The 25,404-nt window shown below is 40.9% G+C and overlaps 1 protein-coding gene and 1 long non-coding RNA gene across 7 annotated transcripts in view; one reads left to right on the forward strand and one right to left on the reverse strand.

Moving 5' to 3' along the window:
• LOC147268028 (uncharacterized) lies at positions 1-25,300 on the reverse strand. 2 transcript variants are annotated; one of them, XR_015112096.1, is made up of 5 exons: positions 25,084-25,300; positions 23,864-23,945; positions 23,554-23,771; positions 20,910-20,971; positions 1-53 (listed from the first exon to the last, which is right to left on the reverse strand). It is a non-coding gene; the product is annotated as an uncharacterized LOC147268028 (long non-coding RNA). The 2 variants fall into 2 exon arrangements; XR_015112097.1 differs by lacking the exon at positions 1-53 and adding an exon at positions 19,010-20,087.
• The window catches only part of grm2a (glutamate receptor, metabotropic 2a), a 37,624-nt gene that overhangs the window by 11,275 nt on the left and 945 nt on the right, over positions 1-25,404 (forward strand). For all 5 annotated transcript variants that reach the window (XM_086199254.1, XM_086199255.1, XM_086199257.1 and 2 more), the window contains 4 exons: positions 1,261-1,994; positions 14,572-15,409; positions 16,030-17,093; positions 23,572-23,749. In XM_086199254.1, the coding sequence (XP_086055380.1) occupies positions 1,467-1,994; positions 14,572-15,409; positions 16,030-17,093; positions 23,572-23,749 (2,608 nt within the window). In that variant the 5' untranslated portion in view covers positions 1,261-1,466. The remainder of the gene's footprint in view (positions 1-1,260; positions 1,995-14,571; positions 15,410-16,029; positions 17,094-23,571; positions 23,750-25,404) is intronic.

Raw genomic sequence — 25,404 nt, forward strand, 5'->3', positions numbered from 1 at the left:
GCACATCTGGGAGCCTTGTTTCAAGAGCTAATTTGAGGCTCTATCCCCAATCCCTGAAAAAAAAGAGAGAGAAAGAGAGAGTAAAAGAGAGAGAAAGCAAGGATTCAAGTTCATTTGCATCTATATGGTATCTTATTTTACTTGTCTACATTTTAACGGCACGATGTGTCATTGTATATGTTGTTAAATAAACAGTAGCCAATGTGTTATGTATTAGACTGCAATAAAAACAGCTTAAATAATTCCCTCTGATTCAAAAACAACAAAAGCAATGCCATATTTGATGAAAATCTGCAGTGTAGTTAATGAAAAATGTTGGAAACTACTGGAAGTTTCCAACAAATAGAGCTTCACGCTCTCTCTGCACCATGGACAGCTCATGTCAACCCTTATACCCTCAGCATGTCTGTCTGCATGTGTGGATGGGAAAAAGCTACAGGGAAAGTTGCACTGATACATTCTTGTCTGAAGAATCATTTTGAGCGATGCACTGTAGACGCATGCTCCTGGATGTTTTAATCGATGACCCGGGTCCGAGCAAAGCCGCTGTCGTATCAGTGAGATTACGCAGGTAGCCTCTCTTTGTGATTCCTCTTTGTATTCTTTTTTTTTTTTTTACAGAGTTGCCTGAGTAGACACGGTATATAAATTCAAAAAAGCACTTCAATTCTTGCATGCCAGTCACAGCCCTTTGGTAGAGCAAAAACATCTGAGGCTGAAAATGTGATTGCAAAGAAAATGTAAAAACATCATTCGCCGTGAGGGGGACGAAACTTGAGGGCAACAACACGAAATGATGAGGATGAGGGAAAAAGTAAAATTCAAAATATAAAACTTGGGACACTTTAAATGAAACCTCGAACAGTGTGTCTACTGAGGAAAACAATTTAGAGGGATGCTTGTATTGTCTTATGGCCTTATGTCAGAACTTTATTCGTAATATGCCCCTAAAGTATATGGTGTACTCCTTGAATATTGCAGTATTTCTTCCACATAATGCACACATTTGAAAAGCTTTTGGTTCTTGCAGTGTGGCATCACACCTGGCCTTTAATCATCTGTGTAAAACGAAATAAATGCCGATTTTTTTTTTCTGTATTTCCAATCACATCCGTCACCGATAAACATTGAAGGATACAAATATTTACTCACTTGTAGTATTGCTGTCAGTCCGTGGCAGACACAAAGTATGAGAGACAAAGGAATCATTGTAGTGCATCTCAAAGGCTGTGACTGAATTTCTCTCTGTTTGATCTGCAGGCTGTAATCTACCAACGCTCTGAAGAAGCGGCCGACCACGATGATGGCACTGATACTTTAAATGGCCTCTGTCAGAATAAAAAAACTGCTGCTTTGAGATCTGGTGCCGCTGCGCCTTACTGTTCTTCTCTTCAGTGTCCTCGTCATCAAAAGCTGACCAGAAAAACAACCACAGGCAGGACAACGACCTTGTTTCTCCAGGGGATATGTCATTGGGGAAATCCCCTGTGTTAGGGGTGCGCCCTGTGCCCCGACCCCTCTTGCTGCCCCATCTCAGCCTGCTCTTCTTATGTGTCTCTCTCTTTGCCCAGGCTCCCCAGGGTCTGCCTGTGGTAGGTTATAACACTGACTCAAAAAGAGAGATCACACTCGAGGGAGATTTGATGATTGGCGGCCTGTTTCCTGTGCACCAGAAGGGCGAGGGGGCAGAGGACTGTGGGAAGATCAATGCTCAGAGAGGGATCCAGAGACTGGAGGCCATGCTGCTGGCTCTCGATGAAATCAACAAGGATGAGCGGATCCTGCCTGGGATCAGTTTGGGAGCTCATATATTGGACACATGCTCTAAGGACACCTACGCTTTAGAGCAATCTCTGGAGTTTGTCAGGGCCTCCCTCACCAAAGTGGATGACAGTGAGTACACGTGCCCCGATGGTTCCTACGCCATCCATGATGACGTCCCTCTGGCCATCTCTGGAGTAATAGGAGGCTCCTACAGTGATGTCTCCATTCAGGTAAATCGACATGAACGTGTCTGGGTGGGAGATGGTTGTACAAGTAAATGTGCTAATGATAATCACGTTTGTTTTAAACGCCATCCAATGTTGTAAACACTGTATGTAAGTATGAGCCGTTAGCGTGGGCTCAAGAGGAGGACTGAGAAAGGTGGGAGCACAACAAAAGACCATGATGGATGATCATATGTCTGTCCATTCAGACTTAAGTACCATGTGCAATTACCCATTCCGAGATGTTAACACGGCAACTTAATGAGTATCGCTTCCGCAAGAGGATCTGTTTACCTGTATGCCCATATGCTTGGATGATCTAATTTAGAAGATCTCTTTCCTGGTAATTCACACTTCAGCGGTGGCCCTGTCAGAGGCAGACAAGCTACAGATGTTGTGCTGGGGATGTGCTGACAGGATGACTAGTGACGGCATGATTACTCCCAGCAGCGGTGGCAGCAGCAGCGGCGGCGGCGTTACTTTCGGCTTACTCAATGCACTGAAAAGCTCTGCTAATTGTGTCTCCAAATATTCAGCTGCCTCATCAATATAATTTCAACTCACAGTCAAGAATTTAAAAAAGATAGTGAGTCACGTGGGGATGAGTTTGTAAATATGCACAAATACATATGCCTGAAAGCATTAACTTCACTGTATCATCCATGCTTCGCCTCACTTGAGACAGGCTGTCCTATGTGTCGGATATCTGTGTTCAAAAGGGAAGTAGCCCATCCACAAATAACAACTGATAAAGCAGACAGGGCCTGGAAGTCTTTGGACAATTGGCTGTTTGTGGCAATATTCACGCGTCCTCGCGGTGACAGACGAGGAGACATACAATGTTTTCTGTACATAACGTCTCTCTCTCTCTCTCTCTCTCTCTCTCTCTCTCTCTCTCTCTCATTAATGCCTTGAGGGAATTTCTTGAAATGTAAAATAAATCAAACTCCTTTAGCTATGCACTCTTTTGTCCCGAAAGTTACAGATGCAAAATATTGGAGGTTTTGCTGATATTTTATATGCTGATGTTTTACAAGTGATGTGGCTGATAGCCAGTGCTTGCTAATGTAGATATTATCTGTATACTAAACAAGTCTATATGATATTAACATTTTGTTCATACTGAAAAAGACTCTTAGTTTATTTTTTATTTTTTTGGTATTTCTGGAACATTTTTAAGAGTCCAGTGTTTATTGTTGCTTCATCAGACACGAATCCTGATTTGCTAGGCTGATATTAATATCAGTCACGAAACCAAATGAGTTATATTGAAAAAAAAAAGACCAATATCTGCTGGTTCTGATGATGTGCAGATATTATTGTGCAGCCCTACTCTTCGTCACAAAACATATTTTTACCTACAAAAAAATCGGACATAAATGTTTGGGAGAACAAAATGATAACGTGATGAACTTTTGATGAATATACCCAGGGTCAAAGGTCACAGTGAAATTGTAATCTTGATCACAAGGTGATAATCTTAGAGTAGTCAGTCAAGCAGCTGACAGAGGACACATCAGGACAACTTTATCAACAGTAAATAGATCAGGGTGAAACTGCTTCAGCATCCATCCGCTGCCACAAACACGTTTCCTGGATTGACCATGGAAACCTACAACCTCTGCAGACATCTTTCCATACTTTGTCGGCTGGTGTAAAATTAATAGGCGACTATAAAAAGAGGTTCATTCCTCATAATTTCTCTGCAGCTCAGCAAAAACTGCAGTTTCCTGGAGTTGCAGAACAAATGTTTGAGTGTCCATGCTTACCAACATGCAGCGCAGCAGCACGTTGATGCATTACACAGGTAGATAGCTCCTGGGACATGATGTAACAGGAGGATTCAGAGCACCTATAAATGGACTCATAGTGAAAGGGACAGTTTGGAAATAAAGGATTTGATGAACGAGCTGTAATTTTAGAGGAATCCTCTATCTGGGTTCCTTCGAGAATGGCCTTGTCTTGTGGTAATTTATGGATGTACTATAACAAGCCTGAGGTCTGCCCTAGCTTCTCAGTGCGCCACAGGACAAAATTCCCTTTCTCACCATGAATAACCCTCTTCATTGTACCGTAATGCATTTGAATCGGGAGGCTTGCCAGTGCTCGCTCTTTCTCACGGCTGGTTACTGGGCATCCAATGGTGGTGGACAATGAGCCTGTAGGTCACTCTGGAACTTCTCATGTGCTCATACACCTTCCGTTCTTCAGCTTACTTAATCATTGTAACATTTCAAGCTTTATCAAATGGAATGTGCTCTTTGATAGTAACAAGAGGTGCACAGTCAGGAGCTGGCAAATATTTAGCTCTTGTGAAAAGGAAATATCTGCAACTATTCCTACGGTCACATTATACAGGTGACAATTTAGAAATAGATTAAATTCTCATAAAGGAATGAGAGACTGCACCACTGCTACAAAAAACATCTAACTCCTTTAGCTATGTACTCTTTGACGGGCTGAACACTGCTATTTACACTGCTTAAATGAACATTTTCTTTTTCTATTATTTAGTTAATTTTCTCTGCGCTGGTTTTTAGCTTACATCTCTACTGTTGCACAGTTAAAGCAACCAGCGGAAATTTCCTCTGAAAACTCAGTTACGCGGTTGCCACAAAGATTCTGATATTCACCGATGCTTTTCTGTTTTGGATTGATGTTTAAAGTTTACACACACTTGTGCAGATGTGGGTGCTGAGGTGTGTGGGAGAACAACTAGTAGCTGCTTCAGTTCTGCAGGTGCTTGATATTAAAAGATTTTAATTAGGTCTACAATATAACAATTTTCTATAAAGCATTCGTGATGTACATATATATATAAATATATATATATATATATAAATATATATAAATAATATATATATATATAAATATATATATATATATATATATATATATATATATATATATATAATAGATAGTATATTCTTTAATCATGTGTAATATTTTTAGTAATTATATTTATTATTTTTGAAAGCATGGCCCTGATGGTACAGCTCACAACATTCTGGAAAGGGGGTCAGAGTCTAGAGATGTAAGGTTCAACCACAGCGGGTTACAGGTAGATAAACACAAATTTTACCCTTTATTAACATTGAAGTATGAAGTTGTTGCACTTTATTCTGGGTACTGCATTCGTGAACATCCAGGACCATTTCATGCATATTCTTGTTTTTTGCTATTTTGCATCCATGCTAATAAATATGGCAGCCAGTTTGCTGTTCACTTCCTGCAGCAGCACCTTCCCCACTGAAGGTTTTTGTGTTCGGAGCCTGTGATGTTTTGTGTTTGATTTCCTCGGGGCATTCTTGACTTCTCTCTCAACTTTTGTGTGACTTGCATGTGTGCACTCATCCTGGAGTCTCATGCCCTTTAACTGACATTGGAGAGGGTGTTACCTTAAAATAAGGGCGAACTACTACTTGCAGCACAAGGAGAATGTGACTTAGTCATTGTGCCATATGCAACTCTCCTCATATTTTAGGGACTGTGTTTTTACACAAAAATATGCATTAGTAGCATGTGGATATGTGGTATTTCCTCCTGCTGCTGGCTGCTGCTAGAAGATAGTGTGTCCTCACAAAGTTGCGACCCCCTCCACATGCATGTTTGTTCATAATCTCAGTCCTGTGAGTGAATGGATTGGGCTGTGTTCGAGGCTCCTGTGTCTCTGTGTTCAAGTCAGACGTGTTTATGTTGCCCCTAAGGCAAGGAAAACGAAGTTATAACTTAACTATTAGTTTAAAGATGGTTATCTCCATGGAGACATGGTGGAACATGGTGAAGTGACAGGTGCTGAGGACACTGAGTGCTGTCTAAAACTGTCACAGCGAAGGAGCATGTTGCTGTGCTGCTGGGGTTGTGGTGTGACAATCACAGATATGGGGGTGGATCTGGCTGGAGGCCTAGCCATGCTGGCGTTACATAGGCACAGACTGAGTTAAGTGTGGAGGCGCAATTCTCTGACACTTGGAGGCTAGTTCCTTCCCCATCTGTGGTTACAGCCAGGCAGTCTGGTGGTTTGGCAGAGGTGTGCTTGCACAGAAGATGTAAAAGGATCAATGAGAGATCATGTTTCACGCAAACACTGAGACAGTGACAGGCAGATATGGAAGCAATGTGAGTGCATCACATGTCATCATGGCATTAAACCATTTGACAATGAAAGGTTGCTGCAACTTAAGCTGTCACAAAGGCATCCGTGATGCCATCTGGACAGTTCCAATGAATCTCCCATTAATGGGATGCAAGACTTTGCCAAGAACATCCTCCCTGGGGTCTATCTTCACAGACAAGGGGAGAAATAACTTTGTAACGACGTGTTACGACCGTTCAGCATCTTCACTCGCCTGTGAAAAGCTGGCGTGCAAATTTTGCATATAAATACTGAATGCAAAAATGACTTAAATCACTTCCAGTATCCAAGACAGTCACTGCACACCCGTAGTGTGTATTTTTAGTGTCGTTCCTTCATCGAGGAATAACAACCTTGCTGCTCTTCAGTGTTTAACAGACATGGGCAAATCAGAGATGTATGATATATTCTACAATTACAGTCCAGGAACATCTAGCCTGAGGGCCGGCTTCTGATTAATACATGCAAGGGACTCTACTTCTGTAACGCTCATCGCAGTCTGTGCTGCTAAATATGACTCACGAGTACGAGAGCATCCCCCAGGCAAAACATCATAATGACCAGGGTGCATTAGAAGAACAACACTGCTGGAATGTCAAACACTCCAAAAAGAGCACATACTGAAAAAGTCTTGCACCAATCTGCAAAAAGAAGAAAAAAAAAAAACGACATCTACAGCTCGTGTAATGGTACCTTCGTGAATTAATTACTTCATCTTCTTTTTTGCACATTTTGAGAGAACTGATTATTTTCACAGACTAATGAGGGAGGAGATGACACACTCGCAAGGATGCATGCTGGTTTTTAAAGAAAAAGATCCTGATATGAACACACTGCTTGACATTTGCAGACTAAACTGTGTGAGCAGAATAATAAGGAAGCTCAAGATTCTCATTTCTATCAACCAGAAGCAACCCTATTTATAGAAATATCTTTGTGCAGGTAGACAGTGCCAATCTCTGGAGCATACATGAGTCATACAAAAGGATTTGAACATGGATAAGCACATGCCAGAATTCATGGCGGAAAGAACAATAATGATGAAACTTATCAGGAAAGCCATGCAGAGAAAATTCATTATTCATGGAGTAAAAGTAAAGAATGTGCTCCTGAAATCGTAAATAATTCACGTGATTGGATTATTCAGTGGAATGACGGAGCCCACTATTTATGCAGTTGCAATACATATCACGTTCTTCCCACATACTGAATTGAATGTTGCCCCTATCACACATGACTAATCGGAATCTCCCCTTTGGTTTGGTTGGTTTCTTGAGGGAATGAACATGATGAGCACAAATGAGCACAACAGTGATTATTGGTAATAAATCACATCCATCAATTCATCCATTTTCAACTGCTTGTCCTGTTAAGGGTCACGGGGGGGCTGGAGCCTATCCTAGCTGCCTGCGGGCGAGAGGAGGGCTTCACCCTGGACGGGTCACAAGTCCATCACAGGACCAACACACATAGACAGCCATTCACACTCACAGTCACACCTACGGTCAATTTAGAGTATCAATCAGCCTCGTCCCCTCTTGATGTCTTTGGACTGTGGGAGGAAGCTGGAGTACCAGAGAGAACCCACACAGGAACAGGGAGAACATGGAGACTCACACAGAAAGATCCTGTGCTGGAGCCAGGGCTCGAACCCAGAACCGTCTTGCTGTGAGGCAGCTGTGCTGACCACTGAACCACCGTGCTACCCTTTAGTAAATCACTTCCTATTATTTAAATATAATAATGCCCAGTCAGAGGAGAAAAAAATAACACCCTTCCGAAAAGCATCCTTAATATTTGCAAAAACGTAGGTTCATTTCCTGCAACAGCACAAAATGATGAGTGACTTGAAAAAGTCTGAAACCTGCTAAACATCTTCAGACTTGATGACAGTGATTGAAATTACAATATTTCAATTCACAGGTACTCATTAGCTGCGTGGGAAATCTCAAGAGATTGGACAGGATTCACATTAATGCTTTTACTGTCTGGACAGCAAAAAGAATTTTTTTTTTACTGATACTGACAGGTTTCATATTGCATAATATATCAGCACCCTGCAAAGACAAAATATAACAGCCTTCAGAATGACCATTAAAATAAATCAACACCCCTCCATCTCAAACAGATCCAATAAAAACAGAACATGATGATCCTCATGAAGGGGATTCATTGCAGAGCTGTTACATTATACAAAACCTGTTAGTGATTTTAATGCTTTGGCTGAAGGGTGCGTAAGGAAACAGCTCACAGAATCATTTGCATAAATATGTCAAAACATTTGCAATGTGTTCAAAGGAATGAGAAACTCCTTTTACAGCGTGCACAAGTGACGGGATGATGTGGAGGCTGAGCAAGTAGGATTGACTGTTTCAATTCTGATCAGAGGAGAAACTGTAGCATGTGTTGTAGTGGCTGCAGCACTTTGGGGCTCTGAAAGACTTGCGTCGCATAAATGAGATTCATATTACCCAGCGTGTGTGTGTGTGTGTGTGTGTGTGTGTGTGTGTGTGTGTGTGTGTTTGTTGGAGGGGGGGGGGGTTTGCTATCAGATCAAAAAGTTCCAGAGTTTTCAGAGTTTCACTGTGTTTTAGCTTTTAATTAAGAAATCAACAAATGTCCACTCCTTGTGTATTGTATGTGTGTATTTTTCTGAGCTCTGCGCTGGGCCTTGTATGTGTGATGCTAAGTGGAGCTAAGGACTGCTGCCCTGTGAATACAGTGTTATTGCTGTAGAAGCACACTGAGACAGTCTACTGGGAAGAGCAGATGGGCTTTTCATGTAGAAAAAAAATCATGACAACTCTACAAAGTAGGCCTGATATTTCCTGGACTAGGAGACTCGCTCTCTCTCTCTCTCCCTCTCTCTCTCTCTCTCTCTCTCTCTCCCTCTCTCTATTTCTGTGCTCTGTATTTCTGGCTCAGTTATTTGTTTACTGTGACACTTCCCACAATCCTTTCTTCCACCTTTCCTTCTCTTTTTCCTCTTCTCTTTAAAGTTTCTTACTCATTCAGCGGTTTGTTCACAAATAATATGAAGTTGATGCGGCAGACATGGTTCTGAATACAGGTGATCTAGACATTGCAAAGATGTGCAAAAAGATTTTAAATCATGCTAAACATAACACCGCTATTTTTAAAATGCCAAGATACTTCTAGATTTGATGTGATGTAACCAAGTTAACTTATACCAAGTATAAAAAGCTTTTTACTGTGTTATACAACTGTGTTTTGACATCTTACTTGGGCAGTCGGAATTATTTTAGGTCATGGTGTTCACTGGAGCCTCGGGGTATTCGTATGGAAACAGTATATGACAGCTGAGAAGAATAATCATGTTGCTGTGTCAAGAGCAGCAACCAGGTCCTGCATGCTCTCATTGCACTATAGAGGCTGCAGTCTTAATTTTCCTAATGACTTTAAATCATGTCTTATACAAGATGATTTAAGTTGCAGTACAAACGTATGAGAGACAGTAGGATTTCCTGTAGGGTGCAAATATTTTATCGAATAACTGTAGATATTTATGAAGTACTTCACTTTGAGTCTTGTATTCTGATGTGAAATGGTATTTTTGGAGCACATCTGTTTTCATTCTCCAAAAATGTCATTCAAAAATGAAACTAGAGAAATTAATTAGAGAAATATGAGCTTTGACTGATCACTAGAGTAATTACGGGTTCAGTAAAAATGTAAATGTACGAAAAATTGTCATGGCTATTTGTCGTGTCAAGTGCCATATTGAAATTTGATCAGAAATGTTGTTGGAATATTCAATATTAGTGTTCATATACCTGCATTCAGTAATACTGTGTTAAATTCCGTGTTTGGAAAATTAATAGGAATAGTTTCTTGAGGTGGCAGCTCTGCCCACTTTGCAACTTCACTGGAAAAGAGTTGCTAACAAGATTGTTGTTTGCTTTAACTGTCTTAAAGATTACCTGGGATTACATAAATTTATCTTTTCAAAAGAAAGAAAAAAGCACAGTATCTTGTGTTTTTTAAATGAGTGTAAATCAACTTTAAGATACAAACTCATTTTTCATTGCCAATATCAAAACTGAACTGTGCTAAAATTACATCCACTAACTTTTCCAGTGTATTGAGTTACTGCGAGTTGCAAACATCCTTAAAAAAAAATGGGACGTAACAATTTATCTTGCAAATCTGCAGGATTAAAAACTCCCCACAGAAGTCTTTATAAACATATAATCCTTCCAGTTTTGGCACAGCTTTTGTGGCGTCATGTGGTCTCAGTCTTCAAGGTCTTTACATCTGCTTTCCTTGTTCTCTACTCATCTTAAACTCTAAAATCTCATACTTCTTTGAAACAAAAGAAGAGATTTCTGACAAGACAACAACAACAACAACAAAAAAACATTATGTAGTTTTGGCTTAGTAGGTGGCTCCCCACAGGAAGAGATCGCTCATATTAGGATGTAAAAAAAATCAAATAATCTATCAAAAATGATTATAGAAGAACTGAAGCAAACAAAAAGATGCCATCATCTCGATCGTGTTCTCCATAGCGCTCATGTTCTTTGATATCTGTTCACAGTCTACAAATTATGAAGAGGTGTCAGGCTCTTGCAGGTGGAGGGGTCTTAGCTTTTGATACAAGCTATATAAGCACTTATATAATGGCGTCCAAAAAGCTCATTCTATTAGTGACACGTTTGTGCTTTGTAATCTTCCAGAATCCACATGTAAGCGGATTACTAAACTGGCAAAGAGCTCCCTTTAATACCCTGCAGAGAGTTACTCATTCACAGAGAGAAATTTCAACAGAATGAATATTTTTGGTCTCATTTTGATTTTGATACGCGTTTAAAGACAATTATGACTTAAAAATAAATTACGCCGTGTCACCTAATGTGGATGAAGGGTTTCAAGTTCACCGTGATAGAATTTACATTGAGGAACAATCCATAAGACTTTGGAATGCATCCAATACAGGGATGGGTACTGCTACTGATTTCCTTTGATTTGATTCTGACTCACAAGATCCTGATATGATCTGATTCCATTCAATTTGGACTCATCCTGGGATATTACATATCTAATACTGATTTTGCCTGGTTTTGAAGAGATATTTTGCCGGACCTGCAAATTATACAAAAATGGAACTCACTGATCTGGAGCATTTTTAAGAATATAGATGTCTACATTTAAAAAAAAAGGTCACAAGCAGTTACATTGATACCTTTTTATTAAACATGACACACACAGAGCAACTCTACTGTATCATCATCAACTTTAGAGTTTAGATCATATCAGCAGCCCGCCAGTTTAAAGGTGGCTACAAACATAACAATAACACTACTAGGTGCCAATTTAGGTGAAGTTGCAACGACACCTTTGACTCGTGCATAAACGTCAGGGATAGCAACTACACAACCATAATTACCAACAGTGCTGTGTGGGTGTATATCCTTGCATATGATGAACATTGATATGTTGTCGTATATTTAAACCAAAAAATGCTGCCAGACATCTGCCGTCAGGCCCCTAGTGCTCTCAGTGGAGCAGCTCCAGCCATGTTTTGGTTCACCCCAACAGAGTCAACCAAGGGTTGAACAGAAGAAATGGGGCCTCGTCCGGGATTTGAACCCAGCACTAATTTTAGCATTTTGGTTTCCTTTCCAAAAACCCCCTCGTTACTACAATTTTCAAGGGCTCCCCTGTCTAATATGTGAATGAATACTACGCCCTACCTAAACTTAAAAGTACATCTACTGATTTATTCATGTAGCCACATGTGTTCTGTGTCTGCTTTGTCTAGAACAACGAGACCGCTTATGAATCACTTGTAGTCTTACTGGCCTGGATTCAAATCCCACCAGAACATTCTGTAACTTCCCTCCAGGAGCCCCCTCAGCCTTTCCGACTGCCTTTGTGTAAAAACACACTAACGGGAACTAGGATGTGTCCACACTTCTTCAAGTGAACGGAAATGTCTTCCACAGCAACTTATGGGTAGTTATTAACTTATTTAAAGCCTCCCACAGTTCAGTCAGCATCTATCTAACGAATCACCCACAAGGAAACAGAACAGGCTTTGAATGGTTCATGTTCGCTTTCTTTCCTTCTTTTCAGGTTCCACTTTATCTGTTGTTGTGACAAGTAGAATACTCATAGCCAGCAACATGCAGAAGTTACCTCACAGGTTAGAAATAGTGTGTATTTATGTATTTGTAATATTTGTATCAATTTTATGAAAATTCACGTGAAACTATATGAAGGGATGAAGTAAAAAAATATCAAGAAATAATGTGGAAATTACTTGTCAGATACTGCTTATGTATTTCTTGCCACAATAAATCACCGTCGGATTTATTCCTAAGAGCGCAAGCACACCGCTGACAGCTGTTTCACCACATGTTGTGAAAGAATGTCAAAGCTGTTTAAAGAGAGAGGAAATTTATGTAGAAATGTAATTATTAGCCTGTCTGCGTTCTCCAGCTGACCTGGAAATCTCAGTGGGGGAGACAAACCTTTGAATTGATATGAAATGTTCACTCGTGCGTTTCAACAATCTAGATTTTCATTTCAGTTTTCAAGTTGCTACACCTTAGACGAGACAGATACGTCTGGAACCGTTAAATTAGTTCCCTCTGTGTGATAATCTTTGAGTGGCGATTAAAAATCAGAGGCCATAGTTCTTGATTGTGCTGTTGCATTTAATTTTAATGAAAAATTTGCTCATTAATTCCAATAAATCTTGAGGTCTGGAAATCACTGCCATTGGCTCATTTAACATTCATCCCTCTGATCCTGCAGAATAATAAAGATCTCATGATTAAAGTCTACCAAGGCACATCACACCAGATTTACTGTAATGTTCCAGCGCGCCCGCTTTTTTAGTCAATCTGTGTTCTCAAGCCTCATTCGCACGAGCACAATTTCCCTGACATGTTCCAGTATTTTCCCTGGAAGGGGTCACGTGTGAATTAGAGCCAGAATCGATTTTCTGGGAAGTCTCTACTCCCAATTTTCCACCACATATGAATACTTTCATTTACACACGACAGCAACTATGCAGGGAAGGCTGTAAAGATGTATGAAAGACTGTTCACTATGAAATATTTGCCGTGTGGGCTCAAATTCGAACACAGTTTAGTCACAAGGACATGAAAAGCCTCAGTTTTACAGTTAGATACATGTTTTTCTGAGCTGCTATAATGTGACAGTATACAGTAAGCATGAAAACTTGAATTCAAAGTGAATACATTACAATTTTCCTCCTGAATGATTCATTGACGCTCAGGATGCTGCGGTGTTAGTGTGCTGGTGTGAGAGAGACAACATTAAAGTCAACCAGATATGTGTTGACATTCTTTTCACTAATCAGACTCACTCCCCTTAGGCCTCCGCGGAGGTGCCTCAAGCAAAAGCTTGAGCTTTACAGAAATCTGTAAAATTCTGAATCAACTTTCAAAAGTGAGTCACATATTTCTGTTTTCGGGACTACGTTCACCCCAGACAACTGGAAACTGTAGAATCTTGGCAAACTACTTAGCAAATAACTTGGGTTATATTACTTATTTCAGGGGCTCTACTGGCAATATGGTCATATCTTAAAGCGGCTCAAATGCCCAATTCGCTGACATGATGTTGACAGCAATATAAAAGTGGATAGATATTTATTTCAATGTAAATATACATATGAAACATGAGCAGAAATAAATGCACGCAGTAAACCTCACATATGCTAGAAGTATAAGAACTTGAAATGTTTTCAAAAACAACTCTTGGCCACTTACTGGTACAATATTGTTTGTGAAAAATAGACATCATTTATTCAGTGTAAATAATACAGGCTAATATGAACATGATTTATTATTTGTGAATAAAAGACAGATTTTTTTTTTCTTTTTGAGCTTATACTTGCTGATACAGTTGCTGTTTTAGCACACTGTGTTCATACATCACTCCCTAAATGCAGTTTCATCCCCTCTTTGGATTCTCTTTCACTTTCCAAACCCTCGTTGCTGTGACGAGCTGCCATAGCCACTCAGTGTTCTGTATGTGTTTATCTGTAAAATTAACAGCTAAACAAATTAGATATTATGACTCAGGCAGGCAGCTCTCTCATCTGGTAAATTCGGGATCTCGCCACTCAACCGGCAGGATAGTTAAGCTGTGGCCCGGTAGGGATGCAGACAAGAGACGTCAGACTGAATGGAGTGAAACTAATTGCATCTGCAGGGGAAAAACATGTAGTGTAGCCAATTTCATTAATTCATTCAATGATGAACAATTAAAACAATTCCCACAGCTAGCAGGTGTGTGTTTTCTGTGACAACTGTAATCAGTTAATTACCACAATTCTGACTAAATAAAGCAAACCAGATTGCATATTTGTGTTACTGTTAATGAAGGGTTACTGATATTGTGTAATCACTGATGAATAAACATACTCAACATGGTGTCTCTTCCTTCCTCCAGGTGGCCAACCTGCTACGACTCTTCCAGATCCCTCAGATCAGCTATGCTTCCACCAGTGCCAAACTAAGTGACAAGACCCGCTATGACTATTTCGCCCGCACCGTCCCCCCTGACTTCTACCAGGCAAAGGCCATGGCTGAGATTCTGCGCTACTTCAACTGGACCTATGTATCAACAGTGGCGTCAGAAGGTGACTATGGCGAGACTGGCATCGATGCCTTCCAGCAGGAGGCTCGTGCCCATCAGATCTGCATTGCTACTTCAGCCAAGGTGAGCCGATCTATGAGCCGCTGGAGTTACGAGAACGTGATCCGCTCTCTGCAGCAGAAGTCCAACGCCAAGGTGGTCATCCTGTTCACTCGCAGTGAAGATGCCCGCGAGCTGCTGGTGGCGGCCAACCGCATGAACGTCACCTTCACCTGGGTGGCCAGTGACGGCTGGGGAGCACAGGAAAGCGTGGTGAGAGGCAGTGAAGCTGTTGCTGATGGAGCATTCACCATTGAACTGGCATCCTATCAAATCTCACAGTTTAATGATTACTTCACTGCCTTGCACCCGTACAACAACACCAGAAACCCCTGGTTCAGAGAGTTTTGGGAGAACCAATTCCAGTGCAGCCTCCATGATCTGGGCTGTGGGAAGCACTCGCTGCGCGAGGTTCCGTTTCAACCTGAGTCCAAGATCATGTTTGTAGTGAATGCTGTTTATGCAATGGCCACTGCCTTGCACAACATGAGGCAGGCCTTATGCCCCAACTCCACCAGGGTCTGCGACGCTCTTAAACCTGGCAATGGCAGAAAGTTTTACCGAGACTACATTCTCAAGGTCAAGTTTGAGGGTGAGTAAAACCTTTAAGAACTACTGTTTAAAAGATAATCTTACTGATTTTAATAATTTTCACTCATCTTAATTTGATATTCAAGCACCCCTCAAGCATCTTCATGTATACCAAATGTGGCCCTTTTAATTTAGTTCCATTGTACCAATTCATATAAATTGTTGAACTAGTGCGAGAGTAATTCTACATATCTTTGAATAGCAGCTGAAGGTATTGATTTAATGTGCAATTTATTTATTCATAAATAGAAGTTGATTGAAAACTCATACAGTATACAGTTTGAACTTTCTGTATGATACCTGTATATCATTCATTTTCAATACAAAAAAAATGCGGTCTCTATATAAATCACTGACTGATGACTGGAAAGACCTTAAGAACTTAGACAAGATCATTAGTGGTAATTTAGACAATGTTGGAAAAGTAGTTAATATCTTAATTCATTTCATAAACAGCATTACTTTAAATAATATACCTGGAATTCCATTCTAGTGTTCTAGACTCTTAAATGTGCCTTCCTATATGTTTCTGTGTCCCATGAAGCCACTTACGTGTTATGGTTTCTCTTTTGTTCGATTTTAACACATTGTAATGCTCTCTTCATTTCTTTTTCCCATCAGCACCATTTCGCCCACCAGACACAGAGAATGTAGTTCGTTTTGATGCCTTTGGCGACAGCCTTGGCCGATACAACATTTTCCACTACCACAAAGAAGGAGGACGCTACGTCTATCGTAAGGTCGGTTACTGGGCTCAGAGTCTCACCCTGAACACCACCCTAATCCCCTGGGCTGGCCAGGTTGCACCTACCTCCCAGTGTAGTGACCCCTGCAGGAAGAACGAGGTGAAGAGCATGCAGCCAGGGGATGTGTGCTGCTGGATCTGTATCCCTTGTCAGCCCTTCCAGTACTTGCAAGATGAGTTCACATGTGCTGACTGTAGCTTTGGACAGTGGCCGCTGGCAAATCTGACAGGTTGCTACGACCTGCCTGAGGACTACATCCGCTGGGAAGATGCCTGGGCCATTGGACCTGTCACCATCTCCTGTCTAGGGATGATGTGTACACTCTTTGTCATTGGCCTCTTCCTCAAACACAATGAGACCCCCGTGGTGAAGGCCAGTGGACGCGAGCTTTCCTACATTCTCCTTCTTGGAGTGCTGATGTGTTATACCATGACCTTCATCTACATCGCAAAACCTTCCACAGCAGTTTGTACACTGCGCCGGCTAGGCTTAGGCACCTCCTTTGCTGTCTGCTACTCAGCCCTACTGACCAAGACAAATCGCATCGCTCGAATCTTTAGCGGGGTTAAAGATGGTGCTCAGCGGCCTCGATTTATCAGCCCAGCCTCCCAGGTTGCCATCTGTGGTGCTCTGATCTCCTGCCAACTGGTAGTGGTAGTGGTCTGGTTGCTGGTGGAAGCTCCAGGGGTAAGAAAGGAAGTAAGCCCAGAGAGGAGAGATGTGGTCACCCTTAAGTGTAACAGCAAGGACTCCAGCATGCTCATGTCTCTCACCTACAACTGCATCCTCATTATCCTCTGCACGGTTTACGCCTTCAAGACCCGCAAATGCCCTGAGAACTTCAACGAAGCCAAGTTCATTGGGTTCACCATGTACACAACCTGCATCATCTGGCTGGCTTTCCAACCCATTTTCTACGTTACTGCCAGTGACTACAGGGTGAGTTGCAAAGTTTCTAAAGTGGTAATACCTCCATAATGAGTATCTACATGCAGTCATGTTGAAAAGTTTATAACCTATTGCTTATGTTTCTCCTCCCAGCTTAAATAATTTGTTCAGATAGCTTTAGGTCTATACAGAACTCTGGGCAGTGTACAGAGCAGATAATGACTTCTCCTAGGGTTGGACTGGGATTTTAAATGCCTGAAAACACAAACAAATGTCAGTTACTGATTCAGCTAACATTTGTTCCTATGTTGCTTGTGGCTTGATTCTTAACTAATTGCTTATTCAAGGTTAGAAGTCAACTCCCTTAATTTGCTAATAATTTGCTGTTAAAGCTAAATATTTTAAATGTGACAGAAAAACATGGACTACATAAAAGTTGGATGGAGCACATAGGCCTTAACAATGAAGACAATGCAAAGGAGACCTTTGTTTCTTCATGAACCCAACCCAAACACAAATATGGTTTCTAAATTTTGGACAATCAGGTGCATGTGTATCCTGCTGGGCTCAGGTCAAGTATCCACAATCTAGTAGGGAGATTGAGCCTCCAATTGTTGGGAAAGCAGATCCTGAATAGTCTCTATGGAGGCAGTGGCCAGCTCTCTCCACTTTCCTGATGACCTCCAGCTTAGCGCAAATAGGCTTTTGACAAGGAGACACACAGACAACACCCCAAGACCAACAAGCGTGAGCTCAGTCAGAGGCCCCCTGGGGTCTCACACTATCAGTAAACACGCTCTTAATGAGTTCACGGTTTTAATCATTTGTGCCAAGTGTTTCTTCAACACAGCATCATCTTCATTTAGTAAATGAGGGTCCCATTTAAAGTAAAATAAACAATAAAGTAGAGTATGCTTTCAGGTGTGGCTACTGACAAGCCACCTCCATGATACCCTCTCTATGTCTCGGTTAGATCCATCCCTCACTACAGCTCTTACCAGCTCAACTTCAGTGCGGTCACCTCAGGCTTCAAAAAGCTACGATGGCAGTGGCTAAAATAAAAAAATGTCTGATGCTTCAAAACAGTTGCTGCATTTACTTTTAATACACGGTCAATGTTCCAAAACAAAACCTGAGGTCTAGGGGTAGTATGGTGTGCTGTCACAAGGTTGTCTTGGTGTTGTATGAACAGAAGGCACACAGTCAAATGTGCATTAGATTGTCAACAAGGGAAATAGATGGAAGACAAAGATGCTAACTTATCTTTTCCACACCTACAGTAAACCAATCCCCACCTAAATACCTGGTTGTACACTACTCAATCTAGCATGATGCCCTCATACAAAGAATTTAACATCTGAGAAAACAATGACCTGTGTTGCGGGGGTTAATCCCTCTGAGATCCAAACACATTGCAGCATGAGAGAGGCAGAAGGGAGAAATAGACAGATGAATCCCCTGATACAACTGTCTCTGCTGAAACATGGAGACGGCAGGCAAGACCATGATGTTGAAAAGGGAACTGGATGTCCCTGTATGTCCCTTTGCGTAGTTGTGTGGAATGGAGTGTGAAAGACAAGGGTGAGTCCCAGCTGTGCCCTCCGTCCTGGGACTCTGGTGATGCTCAGAGGAACCCCTCCTCCAGGCCCTCCAGGCAAAACAAGCAATTCACAGCCAGAGCGTGTTCATCAGATAGACACAAAACTCTCCTTTGACCAATAAATAATTACTGACGCAACCGAGTTGGCACAATGTCTCTAGTTTTCACAGTCAGGGACATACTACTAGTGTTCTCCTGGTTTAACACCGCATCTCAAATTGCTGCCACAAACCAGCTAAAAAAAAAAAATCCAAATATGATTTTGGTCTGTCATTAAATGTTAAAGTAAACTAAATACAATCTACTGAACCATGAATAACACATTTGATTACAACATGAAATATTGAACATGTTCTGTGCTCCCCGAAGGAGAGGACTCTCCTCATGTGCCAGTGCTGGTCATCTCATCTCAACAGCAAACACAACTGATTAAACACCCCATCCTAGCACCTCTCTGAAAACACTGAAGGCTACAGACGCAAGTGTGAGACAGAAAAGTCTTGTCAGCAGCTGCTCATCACATTAATTGATCCTTTCGAGAGCTGTTGTGGAACTGACCTGTCTTACATCTGCTGATCACCTTTGGCCGTTGATGTTATTGTATTACACACACTAGACAGAATTCAGGCGTCAGCTCTTGTAGTGCTGCACCAGGAAATCCCTCTCTAGGGGATTCATAATCCTTACAGGGAATACAGGAATCCGCCCAGCAATTTAGCATTTGTACAGGAAAGTACAATTACTATGGTACAATCCAGCACGTTAGTTTTGTTTGTTTCTTTCATTCCACATGTGAAATACTCAAATCACTAACAGGTCCAGCCAATAAAGCAAAAGCAAACATATATGGGCCAGGGCAAGAAGGCAGCAATAGACCGTTCATTAATAGCAATAATAAAATTTACAGGTAGAATATAGTGTCACAGAGAACACATAATATGATAAGTTCAGTTGCACAAATACACCCTAAGTGTCCTCCCTCTCTGGCTCATCAACAGCCAATTATATCCCCTTGACAATGCGGCATGTTTAGAGTAGCTGAACAAAACCCATAGCTCACATCATACTGATTATAAACAGGCCAATAAACTAAATTAAAAACTCAATTAAGTGCAAACCACCCTATGAGACTTACAAACATTTGTACTTTCCTTAATAATTCATTTTGGTATAACCAAAGGGATCTCCTGGGCTGATCCATCGTTTATTTTCTATCATAGTGTTACAATGTTGTATGTTCATATTAATTACAGCCAGCAATTTAAATTATGACACAAATGTATGTACAAGCACTTGCTCTGAGGGAAAATTCAGGCTTGGATCTGCTCTGAACACTCAGATCCCAAAGTTTCTTTCTAATTAAAAGAAACGTTGCCCCTTCATCATTTCTCTCTTTGTACTCTCTCTGTTCCTTTCCTCTGCCATTGTGTCTCAGTCCCCTCCTCCTGAGATGCAAATAAAGGAGGTAAAGAGGAAACATAAGGAGAGAGGAGTTTTAACAAAATGAGTTATCCATGCCTCGGAGCCCTCATTTTAAAGAGACATCAATTAAATATGACATGCAGCAGAGTTGCATCATCTGCCCGTTGAATTGTTAGAGCCTGCCACTTATGATATCTGTCAGATGAGCTGAACAGTGTTCGTGACAACTTGGCAATACATTTATTTCACAATACTCCTGCAGACACTGTGGCTATTATTGTCTATTGTTTCTGCATCTCTGTGTTTTCTGCTTTGGGTTCTGATTCTTTCATTTCTGGCTGACGATATTAATGATGTAAAACAGTTATGTGACACAAGAGCATAATCTCAGTGCTGCCATTCAGGTCAGAATGGATTTGGACACAAAAATGCACCTGAGCAGCACACTATTAAATCTGAATCATGCAACTAATCTGGCAGAGTAAAGTAAGACGGTAATGAGGATAGTGGGTCCCCTTTAAGTCCAGAGGAAGCCAAATTATGAATAACATGCAGACCTGTAGCCATACTTCAAATATATCCTTATGTAATCTGCGGCTAGGAATGTTTAACCACATCCAACTAAAACTGGGAAGCTCTTTCCTTTCTTTTCTACTGAACAACAGCAAGGAAAAGGTGAAATATGAATGCATAGTTGACCTGCAGCAGCCGAAACCCAATTCCTTATATAAACAAAACACACAACACAGGCTTAATTGTGCGTGACTATGTGAAATGGTAAAAGCTCAGCAACAAAAGATCGTGACATAGTCCCAAGCATCAGAAGAAGAGGGAATGGGACATACCTGAAAATGAAGACTGTAGATATGACCATTGTAGCGTGAGTCTGACACCACACAACAGTTACCTGCAGCAGAGACAGAAACATACCACACCTTCACGCTAGGTGAAATCATATACAAGCAATAATGTTGTCATGATACCGAAATCATGACTTTGATAAACCCGCCAGTAATATCTGAATAATGATACGATCCCATATATCACCATGAAGCACCAGATTCCGAAATATCCTTTCTTTGCGGCCAAGTTTTTCCCCGTAAACGCAGTATAGTTATGTTTAGAGCAATGACTTGGTAAAGTTATGACATTCATTACATTACAGGCCCTAAAAAACAGAACAAGGTCAGAGTTATGCAGTAATCAAATGTGCCCTTTGCAGGAGTTTTTGTGATTTCTTTTTGTTGTTGGATTGCATTTCTAGTTACAGGGATAACAATGTGCAAAAAGGAACTTGAAGAGTCAGTGTAATACTTCTAGATAAATTCATGAAACATCATAAATATATTTGTGTTCAAATTAACATATCATGGGCCACTGTTTGAATGCAGCAGCAGCAGCAAGGAGATCTTTCTTGACCCATGCTCTAACCCACAATCAGATTTCATCGACTGGGCAGCTTTTGCGTAATCCTGCCAACAGACAGAACCACATCATCATATAGAGGTTACCATGGTAAAACATTAGCAAGAACAGACAAGTAAAAGCTATAGCAGCCATGCTTTGCATGCTGTCCTTTGGACCTGAGCAGGAGACATCTGGTAGAATATTACCGCATAGACAGGTTCCTTGTCCACAGCTCTTCCAATGCAACACTTGTGAATTATTAAATCCACTTAACAGGTCATTCCTTGGCACGTCTGTCCCCTAGTTTTATTCTGAAGTAAGCAGAGGGCATTTAGCCATTGTATACCATCAGTATTGTACAGTTACTGTTGTATTCATTCATACCCTGTGGTAGTGACGGTAGATTAGCATGAAATAAAATTTCGACCCAGAGACTGAGCCTGTTAGTATGTGCACGGTACACCAGAGATTGCATGTGGTGAATCCTAATTTTGAATTCATGGAACATAAAAGCCCACAGCAGATCACCAGATGGAGATGTTTTTAGAATAGAATTGTACATTTCTCAGTACACTATGACTACGTTAGACACATAAATATATTCTCAGTAAAATGTGATCGAATAAATGTCCTAGACTCAACAATATAATGTATCATCAATGGATGAGTACTTATAAGATACTATCAGTGCTAGAAACTGATATTTCTTACATTCATACCTGATGATTTTAACTAAGTTGTCATATTTGTTGCTTAACAGTGCACAAAGGACAATACTTGATGCCCACATTAGTTTAATATCAACATTAACAATATTCAGGGTATATTGGCCGCCATGTGCTGTTTCTTGGAAAGAGACGCGCCTGCCACTCAGCCCCCAATGCTTATCTGCATCCTCATATCCAGACGTAACAAAACGAATGCTGGGAGAGCACTGGAAATGAAATGAAGGTGCGATGACATGTGGCAACACGTGAGAATGGTGTGAGGAGAAAATGGAGCGAGGTTCAAGAATTTGATTGACAAGTAAATAAACAGTGCGTTTAACACCTCTCTTAGCAGTCCCAGATGATAACGGCTTCATTCCTCCTCAGCTTGCACCTGGCTTTGATTGTGAATTTTTAAAGATGTCTTTATCGTTTCCTTCCTGAATTTTTAATCTTTTTATTATTATACCAAATATTTTGGACAGTAAAATGCACCTTAACAAAATGTCAGCACTCATGGGGCGTGAATGTATTCTTTGGCTGTGTGGATCTTCTCAACAGAGCAAGATCAGCTCCATGGGTGAGCAAACAACACTTAAAATGTCACTGAAAATCTAAATGAATTACCACTGAGACATCGAGTGTACCTCAAGATAAACACCTACTATGTGCTGTAAAGGAAAATGAATGATAACAATTTACTATCGCTTCGCAATCCACCAGTTATAGAGAGTAATACACTGTTAATGCTTGCCTAGTCTTTACATCTAATGAAGCGAGGAGGTAGATGCAGTCAGCAGCGAGTTAAATCTCTGACATGGATATTTATTAAAGATATATATATATATATATATATATATATATATATATATATATATATATATAAAGAAGGAAATAAGAAGGAATCCAGGAAATAAATAATAGACTTCACTGAAAAAGTAACAGGTGAAGTGGACGAACTAAAGCATACATGACAAGAACTGACACAAACAACTGAACTAAACCACAACAGAACTCATGAAGCAACAAGATATAAGTGTTAGAACAAAAAAGCCGAATGATACTATGGACAAAACACAGCTGATCATCTAAAAAAGAGGGAAACACAAAGCGGGAAGTAAAGCAACCAGCACACAAGAGGGAAGTGATTTCAAAATAAAGCAGGAACTAACAACAAAGTGCTTGACCAATGTAAGACTGGGAATATAATCTGCAAAAGACACACAGAGTTAAACAAAAAAACCAATCCAAAAGATCAAAACTCAAGTCGGAAGCTCTAAACTTAATTGACTAGTCCAACACCAAAAAAATCTGAATGAAGCAGTCCACACTGGACTGTGACTGAACAATCCAGACTACCAAATGAATTGCTCACCTCTCTTTCCTGCTCCAGGTACAGACCACCACCATGTGTATCTCTGTCAGTCTGAGTGGGTCAGTGGTGCTGGGCTGCCTCTTCGCTCCCAAGGTCCACATAATCCTGTTCCAGCCCCAGAAGAATGTCAGCACCCTCAGGGTGGCCACTACCCGCTTCAGTGTCACCACTGGCCCAGGCTCCAGCTTCTCTCAAGGTACAACAATCTCCCCTATCACCTGCAAAAAGCACATGAGGATGTACCTCACTCTTACTGCCATTATCACGACTTGACATGAATGTAACTTAACAATATGTTCATTCATTCGACCTTTTTAAATTCTTGAAAAACCATTGAAGAGCATCCTCACTTGCAGTGATGCCAAAATTATACGGATGAGAGCAAACAACCACTGCAAAAGGAAAAAATATTAAGATGCATAATAATTACAAACATTCACAGACAGGAAATATGCAGTAACTGATACAATTTCTGAGATATCCAACAGGCGTTAATGTATTCAGTTTTTTCGGTCACATTGCAAAAGGTTCCAAGGAATTGCTGCACTGACACTGTAAGTTGTTTGTCAGCTGTGTTTGGTTCGTCTAACACTATTTAAGTAATGTAAGATATTTGTTCACACATTGGCTTAGTTTATTTCCTTTTGGGCTGTAGCGATACACTAATCTCAAGATACGATACACGATATTCAGCTCACGATACAATTCAATACACTTCCATCCTTTTATGAAAGATTTTAAAGGGACAAAGTGACTTTGGTGACATCTTGTGAGTGTTCCATTGACTTGGATTGAATTAATTGAACTGAAAGCTTCAATTACACAACATATGGCTCTGACTGGCAGCTTGCAAATGCTGGACAAAATGAATCAAAGATGTGGTGAGAAAATTTGTTTCATTTATTGAAACTGAGCGCAAATTGTAGCTTGCAAGCTTTTGAAAAGGAAAGTGAGCAATGGAGAGTTTAAGTGCAGCAAGTGGCCTGTTTTGGCAGCTTTTTTAGCTTGATACTGAACATATGAGGTAGCCACTAGCCAGTCTAGCCACCAGGTTAACTAAAACTAAACCATGGCAGCCAATAACTCAATTCGCAGGTGACTGTATCATAGAGGGGCTCCATCCATTCACCATGCGCCTAGAACCTGTTTTCCACCACCCAATAAGGTCTCAAATCCTGACAAATAAAGTAGGCAATGGACTTCGTAATTTTCTGCGACCTCAGTAAAGAAGATGGGCAATCGCGCACCGCTCGCACATTCTCAGCGCACAAGAAAATCTATGCCGCGCATAGACTCGGTGAGTGATGTGATACGGTTCACCTAGACTACGCAGCCAATCATAGCACTGACAGTGATGACGTATGTACTCTGCCCCTACGCGCCATCGCACCGCGCAGGCTAGCTAGCTAACAACAGTGCGGCAGAGGTAAGATATGGCGACGGTAGCCCAGCGGTTGAGTTGTAAACCCACGAAAATATTAAAACTAAATTTATATAAATTGCTGCTGATTCTTTTAATAAGTCATGTACCTTGCTATTCTCCCAGGTGTTGAACAGGTGTGTGGTCACATCCTGCAGAACTGATGTTGCTCACATTGATCCTCAGTGTGATCGGGGAGCTTGAGTTGATCCCCAGACACATGAAAAATTCCAGGGATCAATGCTCACCACCATTCTGTTTAATCTCTCATCTCTTACCTAATGATGTGTCTGGGTAACTAGAAATGCTCTACAGCGACACTAGCGGTCGGCAGACCTAATTGCTCTTCCTGCAAAGTGCGGAACACAGGGGATTTGAATGGGGCTTAATGTATTGATACTCTCTGGGGAAACAAAATATTGATATATCTC

This window comes from Aulostomus chinensis, chromosome 3 (genome assembly GCF_037954235.1).
Source record: "Aulostomus chinensis isolate RoL2024-O1b breed Wild chromosome 3, RoL_Achi_v1.0, whole genome shotgun sequence".
Taxonomy (NCBI): domain Eukaryota; kingdom Metazoa; phylum Chordata; class Actinopteri; order Syngnathiformes; family Aulostomidae; genus Aulostomus; species Aulostomus chinensis.